Below are 23,057 nucleotides of genomic sequence, written 5' to 3'. Positions count from 1 at the left end.
TTTGTCTCGGACAGGCAAATTCTAGAACATCTTTCCCCCCACACCAGTCTTTCTGGAGAAAAAAAAAAAAGGCTATAATAAAGAAAGTCTATGTTCCTCATACTTAGAGAACATGCAATGATCTGTAATCTCTAATAAACAGACTGTGTGTCTCTTACTCTGAACTATAAAGATACCAGCTGAAAGTTTAAAGCTTTTCAGCATTATCTTAACACCTTTCTACTAAATCAGAATGTGTTTTTCTATGGGCTACAGCAAGAAATAGTGATAGTTTTGTTAGTGTACTAACATGGTTTTAGACTATCATGTAGATGAAAGACAGTAGGGAGATTGTAATTTGTGATAAAACTTTAAAGCCCAGACTTTCTTTCTGTGTAACATGATGTTCACAAGAAAACATCTTTTAACAGACAGCCTTTTTTTTTTTTTTCTAATTCTGTATTTTTTTCTAAACTTGTCAAAAATCAGGACTTACAAGGAAGCTCTGGTGTTACATGAGATAGCAGGCTGCCCACTACATGTGACATAATTATTACTTGTACAATCAAGTTTTGTGTATTATCCATCTTGAGGAGCAATTAGGTTCAGACTGGCTTGCTGAAGCCTGTATCTTAGGTCAGTCAGCCATTAAGTCCCCACTCTTACTATAAAAAATTAATGGCTATAACATGAACATTTAAGAGGATCTGGCTACTGCCCATACAGCTATAGGCTTAGAATGTTGCAGCAAAGGGACTTATGAAAAGTCACATAGCAGTTTATGGTAGGATCTGATGTAGAATTATGGTCTCTTGAATTCTCTGTAAGTCCTGTCTAAAGGCTTGCATAACAGGAAATAAGTTGTTTCTGACAGGAGAACAGGCGCAATGTAAGGGTTTTTTTTGTGTTTTTTTTTTGTTTTGTTTTGTTTTGTTTTGTTTTGCTAGCATAAATAACTTGGAGTTTAGGAACCTGAAAACTATTTTAAACATCTGTTTATACCAGCTGAAAACAAGATACATCATCTGTGAAATCAGATGTAAAATATGCTATGAGCTCTGGAGCACTTTTATCTCAAAAGGCATGATAGAAGAGCAAGCCAAAACCATTACCATTCTACTAGATAACAGTGTTAATAAAATATATATAATCATGCATTCTTATTGTAATGTATCAGAAAAGTGCACTGAAAGGAAAATATCATCCCATTAGGTCTTTATGGAGATTATTTCTAACTACTGGTCTAAGCTGTAACCACTTATTTTCACATGGAAAATAAAATCAAGAAAGGTAGAAATCCTTGATCAGATATCACTTAACTAAAATTGCAGGAGTATATCTCATGCCTGAGCCAGAGCTCCTAAACTAAGAAATGAATTCTTAGAAATATCCCCTCCCCCCCCCATTTTTGTGCTAACATTTCAAAACATAAACAGGATTATGGTTTAGGTTAAGTAATTCTGAGGGCATGGAAGCACATGAATCTAGGCTGTAAACTAGATTCTGTAAATATGTCCGTATTACAGTCAATAGAGTTCAATTCTTCTTTGGCCCTCTTAAGACCAGAGAACAGCTACGCAGCATTATTTTTTTCTCTTCATTGCTGTACAAACAATATTAGCACTTCAGCAGCTTCAAAAACCTGTTTTTGTCTGAGACTGACAATTCCTTTCCTCTTCATCCTTTTTTGAAGGTTTGTTGCAGAGTCTCCAGAAACAGAAATTTTAAGTAGCCACAAAAATAGTCAGCCACTCTGTTAGCAGAATGACCAACTTAGTTTTTATTTTATGACATTTTTTTCATCCAATAATTTGAAGTTACTCTATAGACATTAATTTCCTGAACAGAAACTATAATTAAAGAAGCTTAAGGGACTTGTTAATGTTTATACGGTAAAATTACAACTATACTTCAAGGTAACTCTGCTCCAAATACTCTCCTTCCTCTTTAAACTGAATCTTCTTCAGCTCAACAATTTGTTGAGCAAAGTTTCCTTTCACCCCATCTCTGTTTAATATAAGTTCTTCTGCATTAGAAAAAAATCAGTTATATTTGGATTGGTCCTCAGACTTGAAAACCTAAAAGCTTTAGTGTACAACCTGTAAATAGCTGCTTCTTCCCATTCTAGATGATGACAACTGAAGCAGCCCAGGGTTTTAAAACTGGTAGAAGGATGAAATTAAACAGGTAAAAGCTGTTTGTTACTCTGATGTGGTTGACTGGATATAGGTACCTTAGATGTGTCTTTTCATAGCTGGTACTTAGTTAATAAATTGGGCCAGAAAAATGTCTGGGGACTAATAGTTATAGATGAAAAAGAGATACAATACTAGAACTAGTACTTCGTGACTTTTCAGTGATAGTTTAATACTTAATTTTAGGGTGTACTCTACAAATCTTAAGGACCTACTTAATTGCCATTGAAACATACCCCCCATTCTAGCAGTGAATATTAAAAATTTTAGGTTAAACATTGAGTTTAAAAAAATCTAGTAAGCTGGAATGCAAGCTTCTAAATATGTCTCCTGTTAGGATTTTTTCCAAACTCAAATGCTCCAGTATGCAAAATTTTATGTCACAGTGACACGTGACAGCTTGTGCCTGAGGAAATACTGGACCAGGAACTCTTCATATGCTATTCTTTTCTTTTTCTGTAGCACAGATCCCAAATGTATTCAAAGAGAGCTTGTTCTGTTTCCATTCTAACTCTTTCATACCATCAGATGTTTTAGCTGGAAATTTTTGAGTTACTTGGCCAAATGTTTATCTTAACTTGTGCAATGGGAGAGTGATTAAGGCTGAAATGTCAAGTACATTTCTACATGTACAGTTTTTTTTTGCTCAGTCCATATGCGCTCATGTGTTTGGAAAGTTAAAGACTTTATCCCATATGAACTTTTATCAATGCTAAAGCACAGCGATCCAGTCTAGAGCAGGTTTAAAGCTCTCAAAGCAGCTTTTTTTTTTTTTTTTCCTGTGGCTTTGTGGTATCCTGGATATCAGTGGTCTGAAACCCAGGGCTTTGTCAGGGTCCTGTTTTAGCTGTTCCAGAAATTCATTTGATTTTGTCTCCTTATGTGCTGATGGTTTTTTGTCTTCCAAGGGCTTAGGTACAAGCCCCTATCTAAAGATAAGGAATTGAGACACTGTGAAGATGGGGGGATTCTTTCTCTCTGTTGAGCACCTTCACAATTTACGCTTGATGCTTTCAAGTGCTTTCATAAACCATGCATTCTGCCTTTACATGGTAGAGAAGAGTGGCTCCTCATGGCTCATGAGTGCAGAATGAAGGCTAAAGCAGCAAGTGTCTGCAGCCAAGCTAGGAGCCAAGCAGTGCCACAGTGACCTCCAGGCAAAGATCTGTGCAGCCAGGCCTGAGGTCCAGCCAGCAAGCCCAAGCAGCATTGAGGGCGCTGTGGCAGTCACACAAGCACCACTCATGCAGAGACAGAAGGTACAGGAGACCCCAGTCAGCCTCCAGGGCGGGCAGAGGTACCAGATGAGGCTGGTCAGGATGACTGAGGCCTGTTTGTGCACTCAAAGCCCTGACAGCTAATTTCTTCCCTTCAGTATATTTGTTGAAGGAATAGATTGACTTGTTAAGGCAGAAAGACTGAAATTGCAATTTGGGGACACTGCCCTTACGTTATCAGTTAAAGCACATAAGGATCCATTTGCACAGGAGGATAAACTTAGATTAACGGGTTGAAAAAGTGCCTGAGGGAATTTATACATCATGATCTGGGCAGCAAAGGAAAAAATTAGGTCTTTTACAAATACCAGGCATTAAAACAATTACCTCAGTACACCTGACAGCCAGTGCGTACTTTGAGGGCTAAAGAGATCAGCACTAGCTGTACCAGGATGCAATAGAAATCATGTGGGTGCATCCAATTAAAGACTCACAGGCACTTGCTGGACTGAAATTCTGCAGGGACAGTGCATAGACCTAGGCACGTTTGTGTTCAATAGCTATAACCTGCAGCAATCAACTCTCATGTTCCAGACAGACCTGATGATCGCTGCAGAGGTCAATCTGACACATGCTCTCTTTTTCTGTAGGTGCATTTTATATTTCTCTTCTTCTCTGATGGCTGGCATGAGGAGAAAAATTGCAGGATTGTTAAAAAAAAATACAGAGAATCAGAGGTTCTTTTGTTCTCTGTTTCGGCTTTTGAGAACATAGTTACAGGGGTCTTGTCCTTGTTTCACATAGCAAAGAGAGAAGAAAGCTGAAATCCAGCAGTGGACGAAGCTCTATTTGATCAAAGAAAAGATGTTGCTTTAGGTTGCACACAGTCAAAGCAGATACCAGGACCTGATATGAGGACCCCACTTATTTTTAAGCCTAGAACATAGAATTTATTTAAGGATGTTAGACATCGTAGAATTATTTTCTCATTTCATATTTGCCAATGCACCTACTTTTGAGTCTCTGCTCAGGACAGGTCCTAGGTCGGGACTTATTGTAGCTCATGACAAATTACAGAGAGCAAGCTGATTAGACCCCCTCGCTGAGAATCATCTGCTGGCAAATATATTTTGTCTATCCAGATGCCTCCTACTTCTTGTGTAATGGCACAAGCTGTACAGTGCAGCTCATGTGGGTCATATCTGGTGGCAGGGAGAGCTCTCCGTTGTTAAACTCCCCCAGCCCCTATTCTGATTCTTTGCTCTACCAAGCATACGTGTTGGCTGTCTTGTTACTGAACTAAGCTTCTGGTGGTTCTCAAAATGTGTGAAGGCTAAGCACAGTCAAGCAGCTGCCTATGAACATAGGAAAGAATAGTCCACCTCAGTTCATGAGTCCTTTTGCTATTCTTCAGGAAGTTCAGCTTGGGAGAGTTTATTCTGTGGATTTGGGTATCTTTGAAAAACAGAATCCAGAACAAGTGGCACCTGAGAGCAGAGCACAAGTGAGATGCTCTTTTGCTCTCTGCTATACTGTCCTCCTCTTGGCTGATACCGATTATAGTACTTTCTGCTATTTTCTTCCATAGCACATCATCAGCTGCATGGCCACTTAATTTACACTCGACTGTTTGAGAATTTCATGGACAGGTCCCTCCCTAGGTCTCATTCATTTAAAGATGTTGATTTGTGAAAAATAGCTTTTTGAAAAACAGCAACAAGAAAAAAAATCACTTACTATAACACAGTGTTCTTATGAGTAGGTCCTGTAGTGCTTTACAAAGGTAGACAACTTGATCATTACATCCTTCAGATGATGAAGTAAAAGCAGAGGTATAAAGTGATAAACTCAGGGTCTTGTAGCAGATAAGAGTAATCTTTGATACTCAGATTATTGTTTTATTCTTTATACAACATTTTTTTTTCAAATTTTCAGTGTCAAAATAACTTTGGAAAAAATGGTTCTGATGTATCTTGTCTTTTATGAGCGTCTCTGTTTCCCATTCAGCTGCAGTGAGTAAAATGTTACTTCTTGACATTGATTTAAAGTTGATATCACTGGTAGCATTCCTTAGAATTTTGTGTAATAGTTAGAATTAACTTCATTCCTTTTTTCCGTGACGTGCAATCTAAAATATCAAGTGTACCCTGTTACATCTCTTATCATACTTCATCAAAAGTAGTAACTTTGAAAGCCCTAAGGCTTATAAGTGAGTAGAGACATGGAATACCAAAACCCTCAGAAATGATAAAATTATGATCTTACTGAAATCTAACCACCTGCAAACAGAATTTTGTATTACACTATCTGTTCTCAGATTTTTTTCTTTGTTTTTAAAGGGCTATATACTTATTAATTACTATATGGATCAGTTCAAAAAAGCTAGGCTTTGTGTTTTGCATAAAAATGCACCGCTTTAGAGACATTAAGGTTTCTAACTCTTGTGGAGAGATGAACATGGTGTTTCCTGATAAGTTACTTATTTCTTTCATTTGAAAGGATGTATCTGAGAATAACAATCTTAAATTTTTATTTCATCATTATGAGAAGTTACAGCCAGGAGAATCTCATGTCAGCATAGAGGATTCTCAACTTGCAATGGAGAGCTTGGACGTTTCAGCATTTTCATGGAATTCTAGTGAACATAAAAAACAAAGTCTTCAGAGAGACCCTCGTCTTCTTTATTTCTGCTGTCAGAAGGATATCTCTGTGAGATTCATAAGGAAAGAGGGATTGACAGAGACAAGGCTGTGCTCCTTTCTGTGGTGCTGAGAGATTGCAATGGCACTGTTCCATGTATAACAGAGGAGAGAGCATCTCAGACCAAGGCCACAGTGCTTTCCAGACTTGCATAACAGAGAGAAACATTATGTTTGCTTTGCACTTGCCAGTGCTCTATTCTTGGGTGATATAAATGCATGGGTTTTACCAGCCATCAGCACCCTTTACATGTTCATGGAAGCTAAGGCTTAGCCATGGGATTTCCAGAAGTCACTGAGTCAAATTAATTTGCATTATTGCTAGCGAGGAAACAATATTTTTCTAACAAAGAATTTAGCCCATTATGCTTCTTGACCTCACTTGAACCTCAGAATTTAGAAGAGAAAGTACTGAAAACTTATTAGAATTTTGAAGTGGTAACAGGGTGAAACCCTGGAGATAACAGAAAGTAATTGTGCTGAGCATCTATAACTGATCATTGTCCTCTAACCTAGCTCATCAAAGAGGTGGCATATTGACATGACAGTTTTGTTTGAAGATGTCTTCTCTACAGAGTGTCTTCTCCACTTTAAAATCTTCCAGCTCTATTACTTAATAGGTGTTCGTTTATTTTTCAGCTCTCACATCCCCCACAAAAACCAGCAGGTACTCTACTGCAAATTTAATTCAGATTGTTCCTCCCTGGAGTTCTGTGATGGCTGTTGTAACTCCAGTCTTTGTATGTTCCACATGCCTATAACAGTATTCGAAAAATGTTTTCAGTACATTTGAATTCATTAGAGAATTTGAATATTAAAATTCTGAGATATTTTTCACACTGTAACCTTAGGAAAAATGTTTAGGCTGGAATTTTCTAAATGATTTTTAGTAGGAAATACACATTAAAATCCCCCTAACAGCTAAAAAAAAAAAATCTTAGTCTTGGTCTTTTCATGTCTCAGTTCCTTATTTGTTAATTTGAGGTAAAAGTTTACCTCTCAAGGGTGTTATGATAATTAATGTTATGCAGACTGATTCTACAATGATAACACGATATAGACAAGTGGATAAGTATCAGTTAGAAATGCACACATTATTTTACTCTCCCTAAGGACTAGCAGTATACTTACATTCTTTTAGAAAATACCTTCATATGTCTTTAAAACAAGGAGATTATTTTCTTCTGTAACTACACAGGTTCTTTAAAGGCGTTTTGCCTTTATGAAATGCTGTGAGGTATAGAATTAAGGCAAACATAGGGCATGGCTCTTATCTATTCCTTTTCAAGTGCTCTTTTGATCTAGTTTAGGAGAATGGTACATATACAAAGTAATTCATTTTCCAATCCTAATATTATAATTTTGAATTCAAAAGGGACTCAATTAGTCATCATTACAGTTTAATGGCCTGGATCACTTTAGTGTTAAGGAATACTTAGAAAAGTAAACTCCTACCTCTTGTAATTTAAACCATTACATGATTATTTTCAATCAAAAAGATGATTCAGGAAAAATAGAATGTTATGTCTTAGCTAGTGATTTTATAACTTCAGTAGGTATGGAAATTAAAATTCTCGTTATGCTCTTTGTAGCTTCATTTAATGACAAGAAAGTATGCTCAGGGTCTTCCTAATCTATGAAAAGGATGATGGAGGTGAAAGAGTATGCCATCCAATATATTTTTCTCTGATTTATAAATAAAGATATAAAAGTATCTGTGGATTTTCACTCTGTTGTGATGCAAAACAGAGGAGAAGGACTTGGGGAGTGTTGGTTGATGAGAAGCTAAACATGACAGTGTTCACTTGCAGCCCAGAAAGCCAACTGTGTCCTAGGCTGCATCAGAAGGAGCATGGCCAGGAGGCCGAGGGAGGGGATTCTCCTCCTCTACTCTGCTCTTGTGTCCTGAAACCCTGCAGTCAGCTTTGGGGTCCCCAACACAAGAGGGATGTGGACCTGTTCACGGAAGTCCAGAGGAGGGGAGGCCACAAAGATGCTCTGAGGACCGAAGCACCTCTGCTGTAGAGACAGGCTGAGAGAGCTGGATTTGTTCAGCCTGGGGAAGAGAAGGATCAGGAAAGACCTTATTACAGTCTTCCAATACCTAAGAAGGGCCTTCAGGAGGTTTGGAGAGGGACTTTTTACAAGGGCCTGTAGTAGCAGGACAAGGGAGAATGGATTTAAGCTGGCAGAGAGTAGATTTAGATCCAAGTCCAGGTCATGTTACAAACAGTTACACTTGTACTTAAAAAGACAATAAACCTTAACTATTTCTTTGGTGATATAGACAGATTATTATATTATCAGACTGTAAATTCCTGTTGGTTCATATAAGCTTCCATGCACTTCTTGAGGTAGCTAACTTCCTTCAGCTGATATGTTCATAATCTAGACAAAAGACTCTTCAGAATATTCATGTCTCAAATATGTGCACAGAGCATATTTATTCAGCTACACCATTTCCATGATAATGGACAGGTGGTACTGAGTGTGCAGAACTGTGCTTTTGGAAACATCCTTTAAATTACTGATGATAAAGAAATTTTTCTTTTGCCAAATAAAATCATAGCAAGGGGCACTGTAAAGATGTCATGAGTGCTGGTTTGAATGAATGTGAATTAAAAAATGTTTTTCCCTGTACATTCATCACTTAGAAAAAGGAATGCTCTTACATTAATATATTTTAATTAATTCTGTGCTGTTTTATCTTACATAGAAAAATAGAAGTATTTTCTTCTATATTTTTAGGAATTTACATGACTTTGTCATTTCAGTATTTCTGAGAACTTCATGCTCTTGCATAAATGTTTTCACGAAATCTGAGCAAGATATAGAATCATTATCCCATTTCACAGGTATGGGACTGAGGTATAGAGAGAAACTGTGGCTTGTCTTCACTGAGTTCCTTCATGAGGCTCTCTAACTATGGTTAATACTTGGTTTCTGATTGAACACTCAAACCATTTCTTAGGTTCCATTTAAACAGTGTTTCTGATTCATTGTTTTGGAGTGAATTGGACTGAAAGTTAAGTGCTGCTGTAAGGGATACCCAAAATTGCAGAGTCTGGAGCTTGAATAACTTATTGAACTCATCACTGTGGGTAGCTCCAGTGCTACTGATCAATGCAGTCACTCTTTGTCCAGTTACAGTAGTTTGAACAGACTAATGTGTCTGTTTACTATGTTTGTGGTGAAGACAAGCCATTAAGTGACATTTCCAAAGGCATAAAAAAAAATAAAAAAGCAACATGGGTCTTCTGAATCTCATCTGTTTCTGTCCAGTATCTGAACTGCAACCTTATGCATAAACATTGATGAATGATTTTGTAGTGATGCTAACAGGCAATAATTCTTGTGTTGCGTATTTTTTATTAATGATTAGCATTATTGGAAAAATACCCAACAATCCCTCCCCTGCCAGTATGTAAAGGTTTCCCTTCAACAGTAAATATTATCACTGATGATGCTAATGAAGACATTAGTTTCACTGTGTTTGAAGCACTGAAACACTCCACTGTTAACTAGCCTAGTGGGGTTTATGCTAATGTAAAGTGTAATAAAGTGAAGGCCACTATCTCTTTAAGCAGAAAGAAAGGAAACTTGTTTCTACTTCCAAGGGATGCCTAGTGTGTGCTTATCTAATTGACTGTGTATTTTGTCTAGGTGTTGAGGGAAAGCTAAGAGAATGAAGGCTCTAAGTCCCCAGTGGAAGCATGATATGGCGATGCAGTGCTGGTGCTGAATTGTTCTCTCTGATGGCTCTATGGGAGTGGATAGCACTGAGTCTTCATTGCTGGGTTTTAGCTGTTGCTGCCGTTTCGGATCAGCATGCCACAAGCCCCTTCGACTGGCTCCTGTCTGATAAGGGACCCTTCCATCGCTCACAGGAATACACAGATTTTGTGGACAGAAGTCGACAGGGATTTAGCACAAGATACAAGATTTACAGGTATGAAGCAAAGGGAAAGTAAATACAGAGCTATCACCCATGGAAGTTGTAAATTATCAACAAGGGTTTTCTTAAAAGAAAGTTTCAGATGTGGGAACAAATCCATAGATATAAAATTCATTGCTGAAATATATACAAGTCCATATATGCACTGTGTACTATGGAAATGCCTGCTTGTGTTTCTATTTTGTTTAAAGAACTATTGGTAATTGATTATGTTGCTTTAGAAAACATTATTTATTACCTACCTCTACTCTGCCCTTAGTGACATAAAAATGTCCTAACTTATTCAAACACCATGTTTGATTGCAGAGGTCTAACATGAAACACCTTTGATCATGCAGCAAGATCCAATTAATTGCTTTCAGTGTGGCTCATCAAGACATAAGCTGAGACATTAAGAATGAAATTGTGGCTCCTCAGATACTGCTGGCAAATCATGGACTTGATTGTACAAATCCGGGCATTTCAAAAGTGTCTCAGAAGGTTTAATGTTGGTTTAATGTTAGTTAGGGTTTTCAGAAGCAGTTTTCTAATGCCTGAGGGACTGAACAGTAAGGGTGACTATGAATTTTAACAGAAGTTGCAGGTGTTCGGTCCATCACAAACCTTAGCATTAGGCTGGCCCAATTCAGACTGAGAAAAGAAAAAAACAAAGGAAGACTTCAAAAGTATAGGTCTGCATGAGAATATGTGCCTTGCTGTAGAATTGCTTTCATAATACATTTGTAAGCTCCCAGTTTCTAATCTTTTGTGACAGCAGTGGTGAAATACCTTAATAATTTGCAAGAGGTATAACTCAGTAACATTGAACAGGTTTTTCGAGGACATGGCAAATAGAAAGAAGGGGAGAAATAAGGGAGTATGGTAGACTAAGGACCAAGAAAACCTGTAAGCAGAGAGAACTTTTCACTTCATATTTTTATAGATCCCTCCTGTCAGCAAAGGGGTGGCAGCAGGGAAATATAGGACAGATTCTTAACTTCCCTAATAACTCTTCAACCTATAAACTCAGACCACTTTTTTATGAAAATACACGTGCTGATTTTATTTAAAACCATGAAACATTTTGAGCAGCTTTCGTACTGATTTAAAATTTCTTCAGTGGTATCCATCTCATTAGAAGAAGGTAAGAAAGATATATGCCTATATCATATTTAGCAACATCCAGTGGCCTGTGACAAAACTGCTGGTCTCAGTCTGTAAAGATTTAATTTTTAAGGAACTGAATTTATTTTCCTTTTATAAATACATGCAGTAGAGGGCACTCTGTTGCAGGTCAATTTTGCAGTGGGTTTCTTTGCCATATATGGAGAAATTAAACACATTTTGAAAATAAAGTGTGATTTGGAAATATGCTTGATGAAGAGGCCTGTCTTAACAGAACAGCATTTCCCAGTATTTACTGCGCTTTAAAAGCCAGCTGTCAGGACCAATAATGTAAAGCCAATAATACAGAGACTGAGGCAGCATATTTTATTCTTATTATTCTGTATTAGTCAACACTGAACCAAAATTATCTTACTAAAAACATCAAAGATGGAATTGTATTTCATTTCAGCTCTTTTAATCAGGTCTTTGAGAATTTTTTCTCCTCTCAGCTATCGTTACAGAAGCACTGTTAAATTTTATAAATCTCTAATCATATAACTAATATTTATTTGGGTATGTAAATAGGTTTCAACTTACTTTAATTTACAAAATCCTACAGAAAGTGTTTCTTGTGTTTATTTCTGTCCTTTGTTTATTCTTTTCAAGAAATGAACCAGGAATTCAAAAGAAGCACAAGCTACCTGAAACAAAAGAAAAGCTGAATTTTTTTTTTTATTTAGTCCTCCAAATATAAACCTAACTGCAAAGTTTCCTTCTAAAATATAGTCCTATTAGCAAGTAGAGCAGAACATGGTGACCTTGTTACAAACCTCGCAGTGTAAATTTAATCCCTGTTGCTTTACTGTGAGCTTTCCCAGGCGAAAGGATCTGGAGTCTAATTGGTCTGTTCATTCCCTCACCAATCTTTTACCTAATGAAAATGATCCCTCAGGGACACAGCCCTGCATTGAATGGAGAGGTAAGGAAGGGGAAAGCACAAGCCTGCATTGACTCAGCTGAATCATATTAGCAAGAAAGAAAGGCAACACTCCAAATAGTGCCAACAGAAGGGACTCCTTTTCCTTTGCTCTTCACTTCAGCCCCTAAAGATCACACATGAGACTTGACATATTAAGTGTAAAGGGGAAGGAAAGTTACCTCTATTAATTTTAACATCCAAGCCAGGTCAAAATCTGTGGGGCTGAAGAAGGGTGAAGGGTGTGAGAGATTCCAGCAGATACTATGTCCCAGTTTGAATCCTTTCTGGTAGGATGTTGGTAACACAGTGGTGTCAGACTGTGTTACCACTGACACAGTGGTAAGACTTCTTTTTTTCTCTCTTTTGGTGAAGGAGTTGTCTCCAAAAGAACTGATGGCACTGTTACAAGTAGCAGCTCTCTTTCCGTATATTCAGGTCAATAGCATCCAAGCCATACACAGATGACCCATTGTATCTCTCTGACAAAACTTAACAAGCACTGATACCAGTGAGACCAACCCAACACTGGGACTAGGTGTTTACAATTAACAAGAATTAAATGGTCTCAGTAAAAATATAAAACCAGCAGTGAGCTACACATACTGCATGTAGTATTTTAAAATGTGTTGGAGGAAATTTCAGCGGGAGACTGTAATGGTGTAGAAAAAAATTAAATCTCAAATCAGTAAATTCCATTTTTTTTTTTTTTTTAATTTGAAAATGGCATTCCATCTTATAATCAAGATCCTACTAAAAAGCAGAGAACATATTATTCTGCTTTTGATTAATTGGGTAATGCATATTTCTGTAAATAACAAAGTGCCAGAGATGAAGACCTTTATCCTGCGTCATTGTCTGACACTGATTTGAATGGGATCAAGGTCAAGTAGTGTAGGTCCATGAAAGATGTAGAATGATTAAAATTACAATAACAGGACAGAGAACCCGAAAAGCACATATTAAAGAAAACAACAAAGAATATTAAAATGAAGATTGCTTCAAACTTAATGGGAAAATTGTCATTATTTCTTAGCTATTGAGTAAAACAATGTTGTGCTACTTGTTTTTATTCTCTGGTAAGTGCTATGGCAGGAGGCATACTTATTTAAAAGTTTAGTTTTACTTAAATATATGTGGCAATTGTTTTCCATAGTGTCCAGTAGCTTCATCTTTTTCAGTTCTTAAATTACATAGCCTGTTTGCATTTAAAATAGATGGAGTCCGACTTTTAGCTTAAGCAAAGAACGCATTATCACTATGTGGACTCTTGTGCTCGCATTTCTGTTTTTTTTTTCCCTTACTGTTTTATGCCAACGAGGCAAAAAACAACTGCTTTGTATCCACACCCCTTCATCATTATAAACAAAACTATAAAATGTAGGGATGAAGCCAAAGATTGGCACTGAGGAGCACACTTATTGACTGAGACCAATTTTTTTTTGAGAGGTCTTAAAGCATAATATGTTTTTAAAGATGAATGTTAGACTTCCCCTTACCTCCCTATCTAGAATTCAGAGCATAAAACACGCATGTGATAAAAACAACTGATGCATAAATTATGGGAAGGAGCACTTAAAAAATCTACTGTCACCAATATTTTAATCTATACCTATAAGATCAACTAAGTCCATGAGCAAACAAATTGATTCTGTAGCGTGCTTAGCTCCCCAAAGAGAGGAGCTTTTAATATTACAGGATAGAGCTAAAAAAGACAAATACGTATGTAACACTGTTTTAATCATGTATTGCAGTACACTAAATAATTGCAACTGATGCTACCAAAATTGTTATAAGTTGGGAATGATGGGCTGGTTATGTTCATTATATGGCAGTGTTGTAGTCCCTATAATTCTTTGAAAGAAATATCCTCTTACAGGAAATTTAATAATTGTCACAGTTTTTGGTTGCATTCATTGCCACTGATCTATGAAGAGAGATGCCAGGAAAGCACCTCTAAATTAGTGGGAATGCTGTGTCAATATTTTATAGAAGGTGGCTTTTGTAGTTTGTATTAGTAAATATTTTGGCAAGGAAAACTGAGCTTATAATTTGTTATTTTAATACACAATGGGAGTGCTGTGCCTCTTATGTAAATCAGGTCCCCAGACAAAAGAATTTAAATCCAAACAGAATGACTAGAGAGGTTACCAGGATGGAAAGAGTGATTGTGAAATTATGCAAAGAACCTACTCTGTATCAGAAGAGGTAATTTCTACTGTGATAGGGAAGTATTCATGCTATCAAATAAGGTCCTGAGGAAATCTCCTCAGGGATATTTTGTAGTTTTGTTCAATCAAAATGCGTCAAAATCTGAAACAGATGTGAAAAATCAGGGAAAAGAAGAGCCTAAACCTTGTTTTTTCTTTTAAGGCAGAAATGTTTGTCACGTTTAGAAAAAAAAAAGTTGAAAGAGGATACAGCTTCTGTCGATATACATATAATTAAGTGAGATGAGCTATTTAAAACAAAAGCCATCATTGTCATAAAACCAAATTGGTATAAACTGGCTACCACAAATTTAGGCTGGCTATTTTAAAAGGGTTTCTAGTCATTAAGGTAAAACTGTTCTGGGACTTTTTAAGTTAGGAAACCTTACCAATCCTATGAATAGGGGAAAAGGGTTATAAGATGTAGTGCTTATGACAGCAGACTAGGTTTTAGTAACCACTGAAAATCCTCTGAGGTAAGTATAAAATTATTAGAAAATAACACTATCAAAATTAAGGTTATTTTGTATTAGAACATACTGGGTTCTTCTCATATGTTCAGAATCCTCTTGTGACTGAACCTATAGGGTAAAGTGAGCAAGCCTGAAGACTGCAGTAGAACACTCACTAACTAAAGTGTTTTAACACTTGTGTAAAGTAGAGGCAACATTAAAATTGGTTGTGGTTTTGTACCCTGTCACAATATTTTAGCTCACATTTATTACTAGACTTCTTGATACATGTATACTGCTGACAGGCAATGTCAATAAAAAAACCCTAGAGGGTTCAGTTGTGGGAGGTACACATCAAGGTTCCCTGATCTGCAATATTCACCTTGGTGTACAGTCTGGAATGACATTTCCTTGTGCTCTTCCTGAGGTTCCTTTGAGCTGATAATTTAGGGATTTTAAGTCACTGAGAAGAACTAATGAAATGCCTTCAACAATTTCTTCCAATGCAAATGTTTTTGTAGGGCTGAAAAGAGATGTCTGCCATCATACCTTTCAAAAGTCTAAGGAAAATGATGTTATGGCATTTCTTGGTTGTTATTTCCTATACATTTGATCACACTCTAGAAACTGGTCATCACTGACAATTTTTTGGAAGGGATCATTTGGTATTGGAAGTACCAGAACTGTTGTATTTTTGAGATAAGATTTCTTTGGAAACTAAGACAGGAGCTTATTTCTCAGACATAGACCTTAGTTTCCTTAACATGAAACTTCACACACAAAACCCACAAAAGGTGAGTAAGGTAGTGACAGAGGAGTGGAACAGGATATATCAAAGACAGGAATAAGACAAATTAGTACTGTAGAAACTGAGGAGAGAAATGGGCTGTAGCTGACTAACTGCAGCGGGTGAAGCAACTTTCAACAGGTAGCTTAGCACACTGGTCAACCATTGTCTTCAATTCCAGAGCATACTCCTTTGGGCAGGCACAGTATCACTGCTGGGCAACTGGGAGTTGGAATTATAAATGCATCAAAGAGCAAACATGTTTGCCTTCCACAATTGCTGCATCAGTAGGGAAGAAATAGCAGGAACAGTTCTGTCTGCCTTTTCCAGAAATTCACTGTATCAGTAAATTGCTTCTGCCCTACATTGTAATTGGTCAGCTTGCTTTAGGGAATTTTCCATTCAACCTGGTCAGTAAAAGATACAGTAATCAGATGGATCATCATTCTCAGAATGCTTACAAAAGGCTAAACTACTGAATACACAAACCTAGTGGCTCACAGGCTGGGAACAGAATAAAGCAGCTCAAAGATAGTTTCTTGAATTGGGAGTTGATATATTTCCTCTGAGAAAATAATACTTGTAGTCTGATATAGTGGCCTCATTGCTACAGGCAGCATAGGTACATGGGACAAAACGATGGTGATTTTGGTCCTGAGGAATCAACAGCAGTAGTTTTCTACAGAGAAACATTGTTTAATTAAAGTAAAAAAAAAAAAAAAAAAAAAAAAATGTTGGACATTTTTAAAGAATGTCTGGATCTGAAAAATATCAATGAATTTAATTTCTGATTGTGATATGCTTTAATAGTCTTAGTCTAGTTAGTTGGGTATAACAAAGACATGATGCAAGTTAAATAACAGGCTTTGGTGAAACTGCTTGCAGAAGTACATACCTGAGCAAAAAGTCCCATTAAACGTCCACATTTCCAGGTCTTACTTAGACAATGTTTTATCTTTAGGGCCTAAACACATACCAGGTAGTTATCAAGTAGGGGAACCCCTGTAAGTTATGTGCTTGTGAAATGGTGGAAATAAAGGAACAATTTAAACTGAGAAGCTATGTATACAAAACAAAAGACTTTGACAAATGTATTCAGATGAATTATAACTGGAGCCTAGTTTAATTTACTAGGAATGTCAATGGACTGACAAGTACAGAGAATGGGTGTTCATAAAGGCAAAGGAGTCTTTCACCGATGTTCCTATGGCTACCTCTGATGGCACTGACAGCCTAAGGTGCTCCTCTGATGGATACCAAAGGTACCAGAGATGCAGGAGACAACTGGACACCTATTTATGACTGGGTCCTCAATCCCAGTTATGCAAGAACCCTGCCCCAGGTAGGAATATCTCCACAGGCAGTGATAAAAGATATTTCCAAAGACAATGATAAAAGAGTGAGCTCTTGCAGATACTTTTGGCCCAGGAGGAAGGACAGACAGATATGATGGGCTCAGAGGTGGACTGGAAGGGCCGAAGAGAGATAGTGAGCTCTGAGTTCCATAGTGTCTCTCTCTTTGTAGCTCTGTTATGTATATGAGGCAGCACAGCAGAGAAGTCACCTGCTGTAGGTAAAGGGCTAGCACTTATCACTCAAGAGCACAAGGGTTACTGAGCTCACTTGTGACACTGATCCACAACACCAGCCCTCAATCCACTTTGAAGATCTTTGGAAAAGCATGACCAGACCCTGATGAAATAGTGTAGTTTTTAAGAGACACTGGCTTCCTACAGAACCTTGCAGAAATCTCAGTGAACAACAAGAAATTTTTCCTACAACATTCCAAAGCCTCTAAATTGTTTTGACACTGACCAGGATCAGATCTAACCTTTATTCCATCACTCCATTTGGTTGTCTCAGTATTAAACTATTGGTTTTCAAAACAAGGGTAGAGTTTCTCTCAGTAAGCAAAGTGGTAGTGCTGGGAAGGATACTAGGGAACAGTCCTGGCTAGGACATCAGGATTAGTAGTGTTCTCAGGAGTCAGTTTCATGAGAACACAAGCATGTTTCAGCTTGGCAAAAAAAAGAATATTGATGCCAAGATTGCCTTCTGTGTTTTTTATTTTGTAATACACCGCAGGAGTCTTTTTTTGACAATCTCTCTTTGTATTTCGTCTTCCTTGCTTGATGTATTTAATCAAAGATCCCAAGGAAACTCAAATAGAAAAGAGAGTGATTCTTATTTTTAGTAAACATTATTATAATCTGTTTCCAGGATTTACACACTTTAAAAATCTAATATTTTAGGGATAATTATTAGATCAAACCTCCTACGGTTATTTTCCCCTAGAACAAAGAACATTTATTTAGAGAATATGGTGTGTCATCATTTCAGTTAGTAAGTTTATAAATCGTTTAAATTGCCCTAAAATTTAGGATAATACAGGTTGTAACTGAATGGTTTTATGCAGTCACTGAAGTAGTATAAAAGCTGTTTAGCACTAATAATAGATTCATTCTTCAGTCAGCAGGTTAGTCTGCCAGGATCTTCGGCATGAAATCAGGTAATTTTCGTTAATACTTTGACAATTTTTGGTTATTTAGGTCTTTGCTCTTTTATTTGCCCTTTCTTTTAATTTTTGTTTAAATATCCCTGCTGGTACTGTCACTGATATTCAAGAAGTAGATTTTAAATGTTGATAAATTTCATAAAGAGGGAAAACAATTACCAAAATTTCTTTTTTTTTTTTTTTTTTTTTTATGATATTACCATTTGAATTAAGTTCTCTGTGCTTTAACCCCTAGATTGTTATTTTTCCTCACTGCTGCTAGGTCAGTAGTCAACTGCAAACCTGCAAGAATGGCTTTCAGGTTTTTCTTTTTGTTCATGTGTTAAGTGTGTATGAGTGGCATGTTATACCTTACATAAAGAACTGAATAGCACAGAAACCTTTTCTCTATAAAAAGAAAGTAGTATTGATTGGAATGTATGATTCTTTATATAGAAGGTTATTTGTGCCTTTTCCATACAGAAAAAAGAACAACTGACATCAAATGTGCTCACTCAAGAATTTTTTGTAATTTTCTTATCATTGACTTAAGGTCATAGTCAATATCTCAGAATTCAATTCTTATTGTCTTCTAGCTCTGATTGATTGATTCTACAGGTTTTACTAGTCATTATGCTGGTTGTGAATTTTTATTGTGTAGCAACAGCCTCATTCAACACAACAGACATCCTTGTGAAGAAAAGCAATACTTCAAAATAATGTTTTGTTGCTTGATTCTCCCTAGAATCCCAATATGATTGTTATGGATAATAGTATTCTTAAGGTCATTAATGGCTCTATATCTCAGTTCATCCTCTGTTACATATATATCTGAAAACAGCACATGCAGACCCACTAGTAATTTTGAAGTTGTATATGCTGGTGTCACATGCATAGAAAGGGTAGCATCTGGCTTCAAGTAAAGAATGTTTCATTTCTCAAGCGCAAAACACATGCACAGGTTTTGACTTATATGAGAAACATAACTTAAAATGAAAAGCATAAGGCATATTCTACCAAATATCCTGAAAGATCAGCAGCGTCTGAGACCTGAGGAAATATAATTGAGTAATTTAAAATAAATATTTGCATATTAATGATTTCTGAACTATATTCATACAGTTCTTGACATTTTAAAATAGGGATTTTTAACTTATGCCCTGACTGCTAATAGTAAAATTGAATGTTTTACTAGGAACTCAAATACAATATCAGCTTTGCTTATCTGCTTACATTTTTTATCCAATTACATATAGATGTATTTTATTTAAACCATGACTTTAGCCATTTATGTAAAATACTGGCTATAGGTTATAATAATAAAACTAAATTCTAAAATAACACAGCATAACCAATGTGTGAACCTGCATTAATAAACAGAATAAATATTTTTTGTCAACATTTTACATATTTAGCCATGCAAAATAAATGAAAAAATAATTTCAACTGATTAAAAATGAAGGACATGTAGTAAGGTGTCTTGTTACAAAAACCTGCTCATTGCCATTTTTATTCTATAAAATATCTAATGATGCTTCTGGTAGCAAACCACAAGATTCAATAAATTGGAATAAGTGGAAAACATGTAGTGTGTGATGCTTGTTCAGTTACTGATTTCTAGAGTATTTGTGATTACTGTGAGAGTGAATCTGTGTGCGTATGAATTCATGTGTGTTTATATATGTTTATGTGTATATATATGTACACATGTAAATGCATGTGTGTGCATGTGTGTGTATATGTACATATATTGATAAATACAGATACGGATAGGTGAAAATTAAATGAGTTTATTAACATTTTTTTCAGTAAGGAGAACATTGTTTATTAGAAAAAGAAACATATCTTCTATAGTCAGGTGTCTGAATAAGAACCTTTGACCAATACATTAATGAAGCTTAGTATGTACACTTCCTGATGAATCAGAGGCCTAGAAATTCTCCATGATGCTGGCACTGTCAAAAGACCTTTCCCCATTAGTCCTTTGTATTAAAATGCCTCTGTCAGAAACATACTGTCAGCTCTTTCTGCATTTTGCTATGCTTCTGGTAAACTCTAGATTATGCCACTGGCATTAAACTTTAGCTGTGGCTACGATAAAAGAAATATGAGAATCTGTAACTGAAACACGTTAACATGAACCTTCTATTTCATACAGGGGCTGATGGAACCATTTTTTTCATCTATCTTTCCACATGGAGTACAGTTAATGAAATTGGCCTTGTGTCATGGTTTAAGCCCAGTTTAAGAAGGAGAAAAATAATTGTTACAGCTGAACCCAGGAAACTATAGTTTTTCTATGTGTGTACAGAAAAAAAAAAAAGATGCAGGTATGTGGCAACAGAAGCTATATATTTAACTCCCAGTTTTCCACAGATTCCTTGTGTGATAATGTCGTATGAAATCCATATGCCACAGATTTTCCACGTGTATTTTCAATATTCAGTATTATGGATCCAATGTGCTCATGTTTGGACAGTGAAATCTGATGACACCTGTCAATATATCTGAAAAATATAACAAGTTGTGCATAACTCCTGACTTTCAAGGAATCTGAAAGAAGTTCATGCTGAGTTCAGTGCCCGGTTGCATGCCCAAGTTGTGACTAATAACAACATAAACCTGCATCTTGATCAATTATTTCATAAGCGTCTTAAAAGACTCACTAGTCTGTGCTTTATTGCTACAGTCATGCTTAGACACCTTTGTCTTTTCACTTTGTTTTGGTGTCAGGTATTGTATCTGAAAGAGAATTTTATTTGAATTGCCTATGAAATTTGCTTTTCTTTTCAGTAAAACTGTTTCTCATATGGTTGACTTTGAAGGTCCATCTGTTTATTTAAAATTTTGCCTGAAGAAGTAACAGTTATGTCTATTTTTACTGCTGTCTCTTTGGCCTAAATAAACTCAAATAAATGTGTGCTTGTTTCTCAGTTCTGACACTGAAGCTCCGTGTGACTTGGGTATGCATCTCATTCTTATCAAAACCATCAAGGAATGTTAGTTATGAGCACAATATATTAAGTACCCTGACATTCACCCTTTCTGTTATGAGAGACAAAACCCCAAACAAAATAAGCACTTGAAAAAATTAAAAAAAATTACCCCCCCACATTTAAACATTTAAAAATGTCTCCATGTGCCTATTCTATATTTATTGGGAAACAAAATTTTATATATGACAGTCACACTTACTTCACTCTATTTCTCTTGTTTTCACAGCTGAAACATGAGAATTCCATAGCACGAGTGGGTTTGCAAGAATTTCTGCCGTTGACAGCATAAACAGCCTTCATTTGGTTTTTATGTTAATACAAAATAAGATTTGCCAAGTTTCTAGACAGCAAAACCTGAGGTGACAGGACTCCAGTTTCTAATTCAGTTGAATCTTAGGGAATTCCCATGTATGGCTGACATGTATGAATCAATCTCTCCCTGAAAAGGATTGGTTCTATTACAGTAATTGGAACAAAACAGTAGGGAAAGGTCAATTTTAGTTAAATAAACTTGGTACCTGTATCTCAGAATTTAGCCAGGGAACAGAACTTTTGAGAAATTAGGGTGGGGTGGAACAGAGAGACATGCAGTTACATGATATTGAATGGATTTGTGACTGATAGCTGTGTCTGATGACAGGGTGTACCTTCTATAGGGTGGTTTTATCCTTGTGAAATCTGCATTTCTAATCTGGTGAAAAACTTGTGTTTTTTCTTCTCTGTTTTGATGTGAGATCATCTTGAAATATATTAACAAAACAGTAATTTCAGAAGGTGCTAGTGTGGCAAATATCACACCTTAAAGCAAGAAAAGAAAGGAAAATGATGGTAACCATCCCAGGTGTGAAAAGGCCACTGGAGTGATTGCCTGCTAACAATATCTGCTGAGTGTGGGGTGAGAGGAAGTAGCTTCAGCTTAATACCCACAGGATAATTACAGGGAACCAGCTGTTCTTTGTGTGCCATAATGAATACAGATTGTTTTCCTACAGGTTTGTGTCTATTGCTTGATGGCTGGGTCTGACCAAAGCTTATTTTGCAGTCAAGGCATTTAGAAGATGGTCACTCTTTTGCACTCACATTGAGCTCTTTGGAGTCATTTTCAGGTGTGCCTTTGTAATCACATTATTTGCCATTATGACTTATGATCATAAATCATGAAAATAATTTAAAAATTATTTATGATTTAACATGTCAAGAAATCAGTGAAATTTGCATGCAGTTGGACAGTAAATTAAAAAATTATTTGGAAGAGAAAAAGCCATACGGCTGTAACATCCACCTATATCTACTACAACAATGTGGTTGCATTGTAAGAAACCAGGCTAAATCAAACCCAGAATCAACAAAAAGGAGAAAAGTTTCATTCTTGACTGATAAAGATCACTAATGCCACTGACTTGAAAAAGCACCAGCTTACTGAGGTGAGATTTTGAGCTAGTAGGACAGAAGCTTAGGCCTCAGCTGACACCTAGAAGGGGATGCAGGGTGGGTTTTCATGGCCAGATTTGTCACAGGAAACTTAGGACCATGTCCTGTCTGCAGAGTCCCATTGTGCTTCCTGCACACCTAGACCACTGAGGGCTAACAATAGCAGAGTACATTGCAAAGTGTATTTGCTCTGTGGGTTATACCTGACCTTGTTTTATAGTAGGGAATGATTAACTTCATGACGGGTGGTAAGTATTTAATTTTTCAGGAGCTGGGACATTTATGTTCTTGAAAAATAATGTCTCAGCAACATAGTCTGAACTTAGTTTTAAATACACAGTTCTCAATTCCTCTCCTGCCCTCTGTACATTTGTTTCTAATTGGAGAAGCGGAACATGGATTTAGAGCCTGCTCATCATTTTTGCTCTAGGGATTGTCTAATGACTTATGGTGCATATAGATTTCTAATAGCACTATATAAACACTTCATAGAAGTAGACCATAAGTACATAGGGTGTAGATGACTAAGATAGTATAGAAAGAACATCTTTATATTGGGTAAAAGTATATATTTTTTTTT

The 23,057-nt window shown here is 36.5% G+C and overlaps 1 protein-coding gene across 3 annotated transcripts in view; it reads left to right on the top strand.

The window, feature by feature from the left end:
• The window catches only part of BRINP3 (BMP/retinoic acid inducible neural specific 3), a 205,158-nt gene that overhangs the window by 7,360 nt on the left and 174,741 nt on the right, over positions 1–23,057 (top strand). For 2 of the 3 annotated variants that reach the window (XM_062606322.1, XM_062606323.1), the window contains exon 2: positions 9,754–10,039. The exons of the other annotated variant lie outside the window; for it this stretch is intronic. In XM_062606322.1, coding sequence (XP_062462306.1) covers positions 9,804–10,039 — 236 coding nt within the window. In that variant the 5' untranslated portion in view covers positions 9,754–9,803. The remainder of the gene's footprint in view (positions 1–9,753; positions 10,040–23,057) is intronic. 3 annotated transcript variants of the gene reach the window in all.

This window comes from Pezoporus occidentalis, unplaced genomic scaffold (genome assembly GCF_034315485.1).
Source record: "Pezoporus occidentalis ecotype Australia unplaced genomic scaffold, CSIRO_AGI_Poc_V1 ctg95, whole genome shotgun sequence".
Classification (NCBI taxonomy): Eukaryota; Metazoa; Chordata; class Aves; order Psittaciformes; family Psittacidae; genus Pezoporus; species Pezoporus occidentalis.
This window is presented reverse-complemented; position numbering and strand designations above follow the sequence as displayed.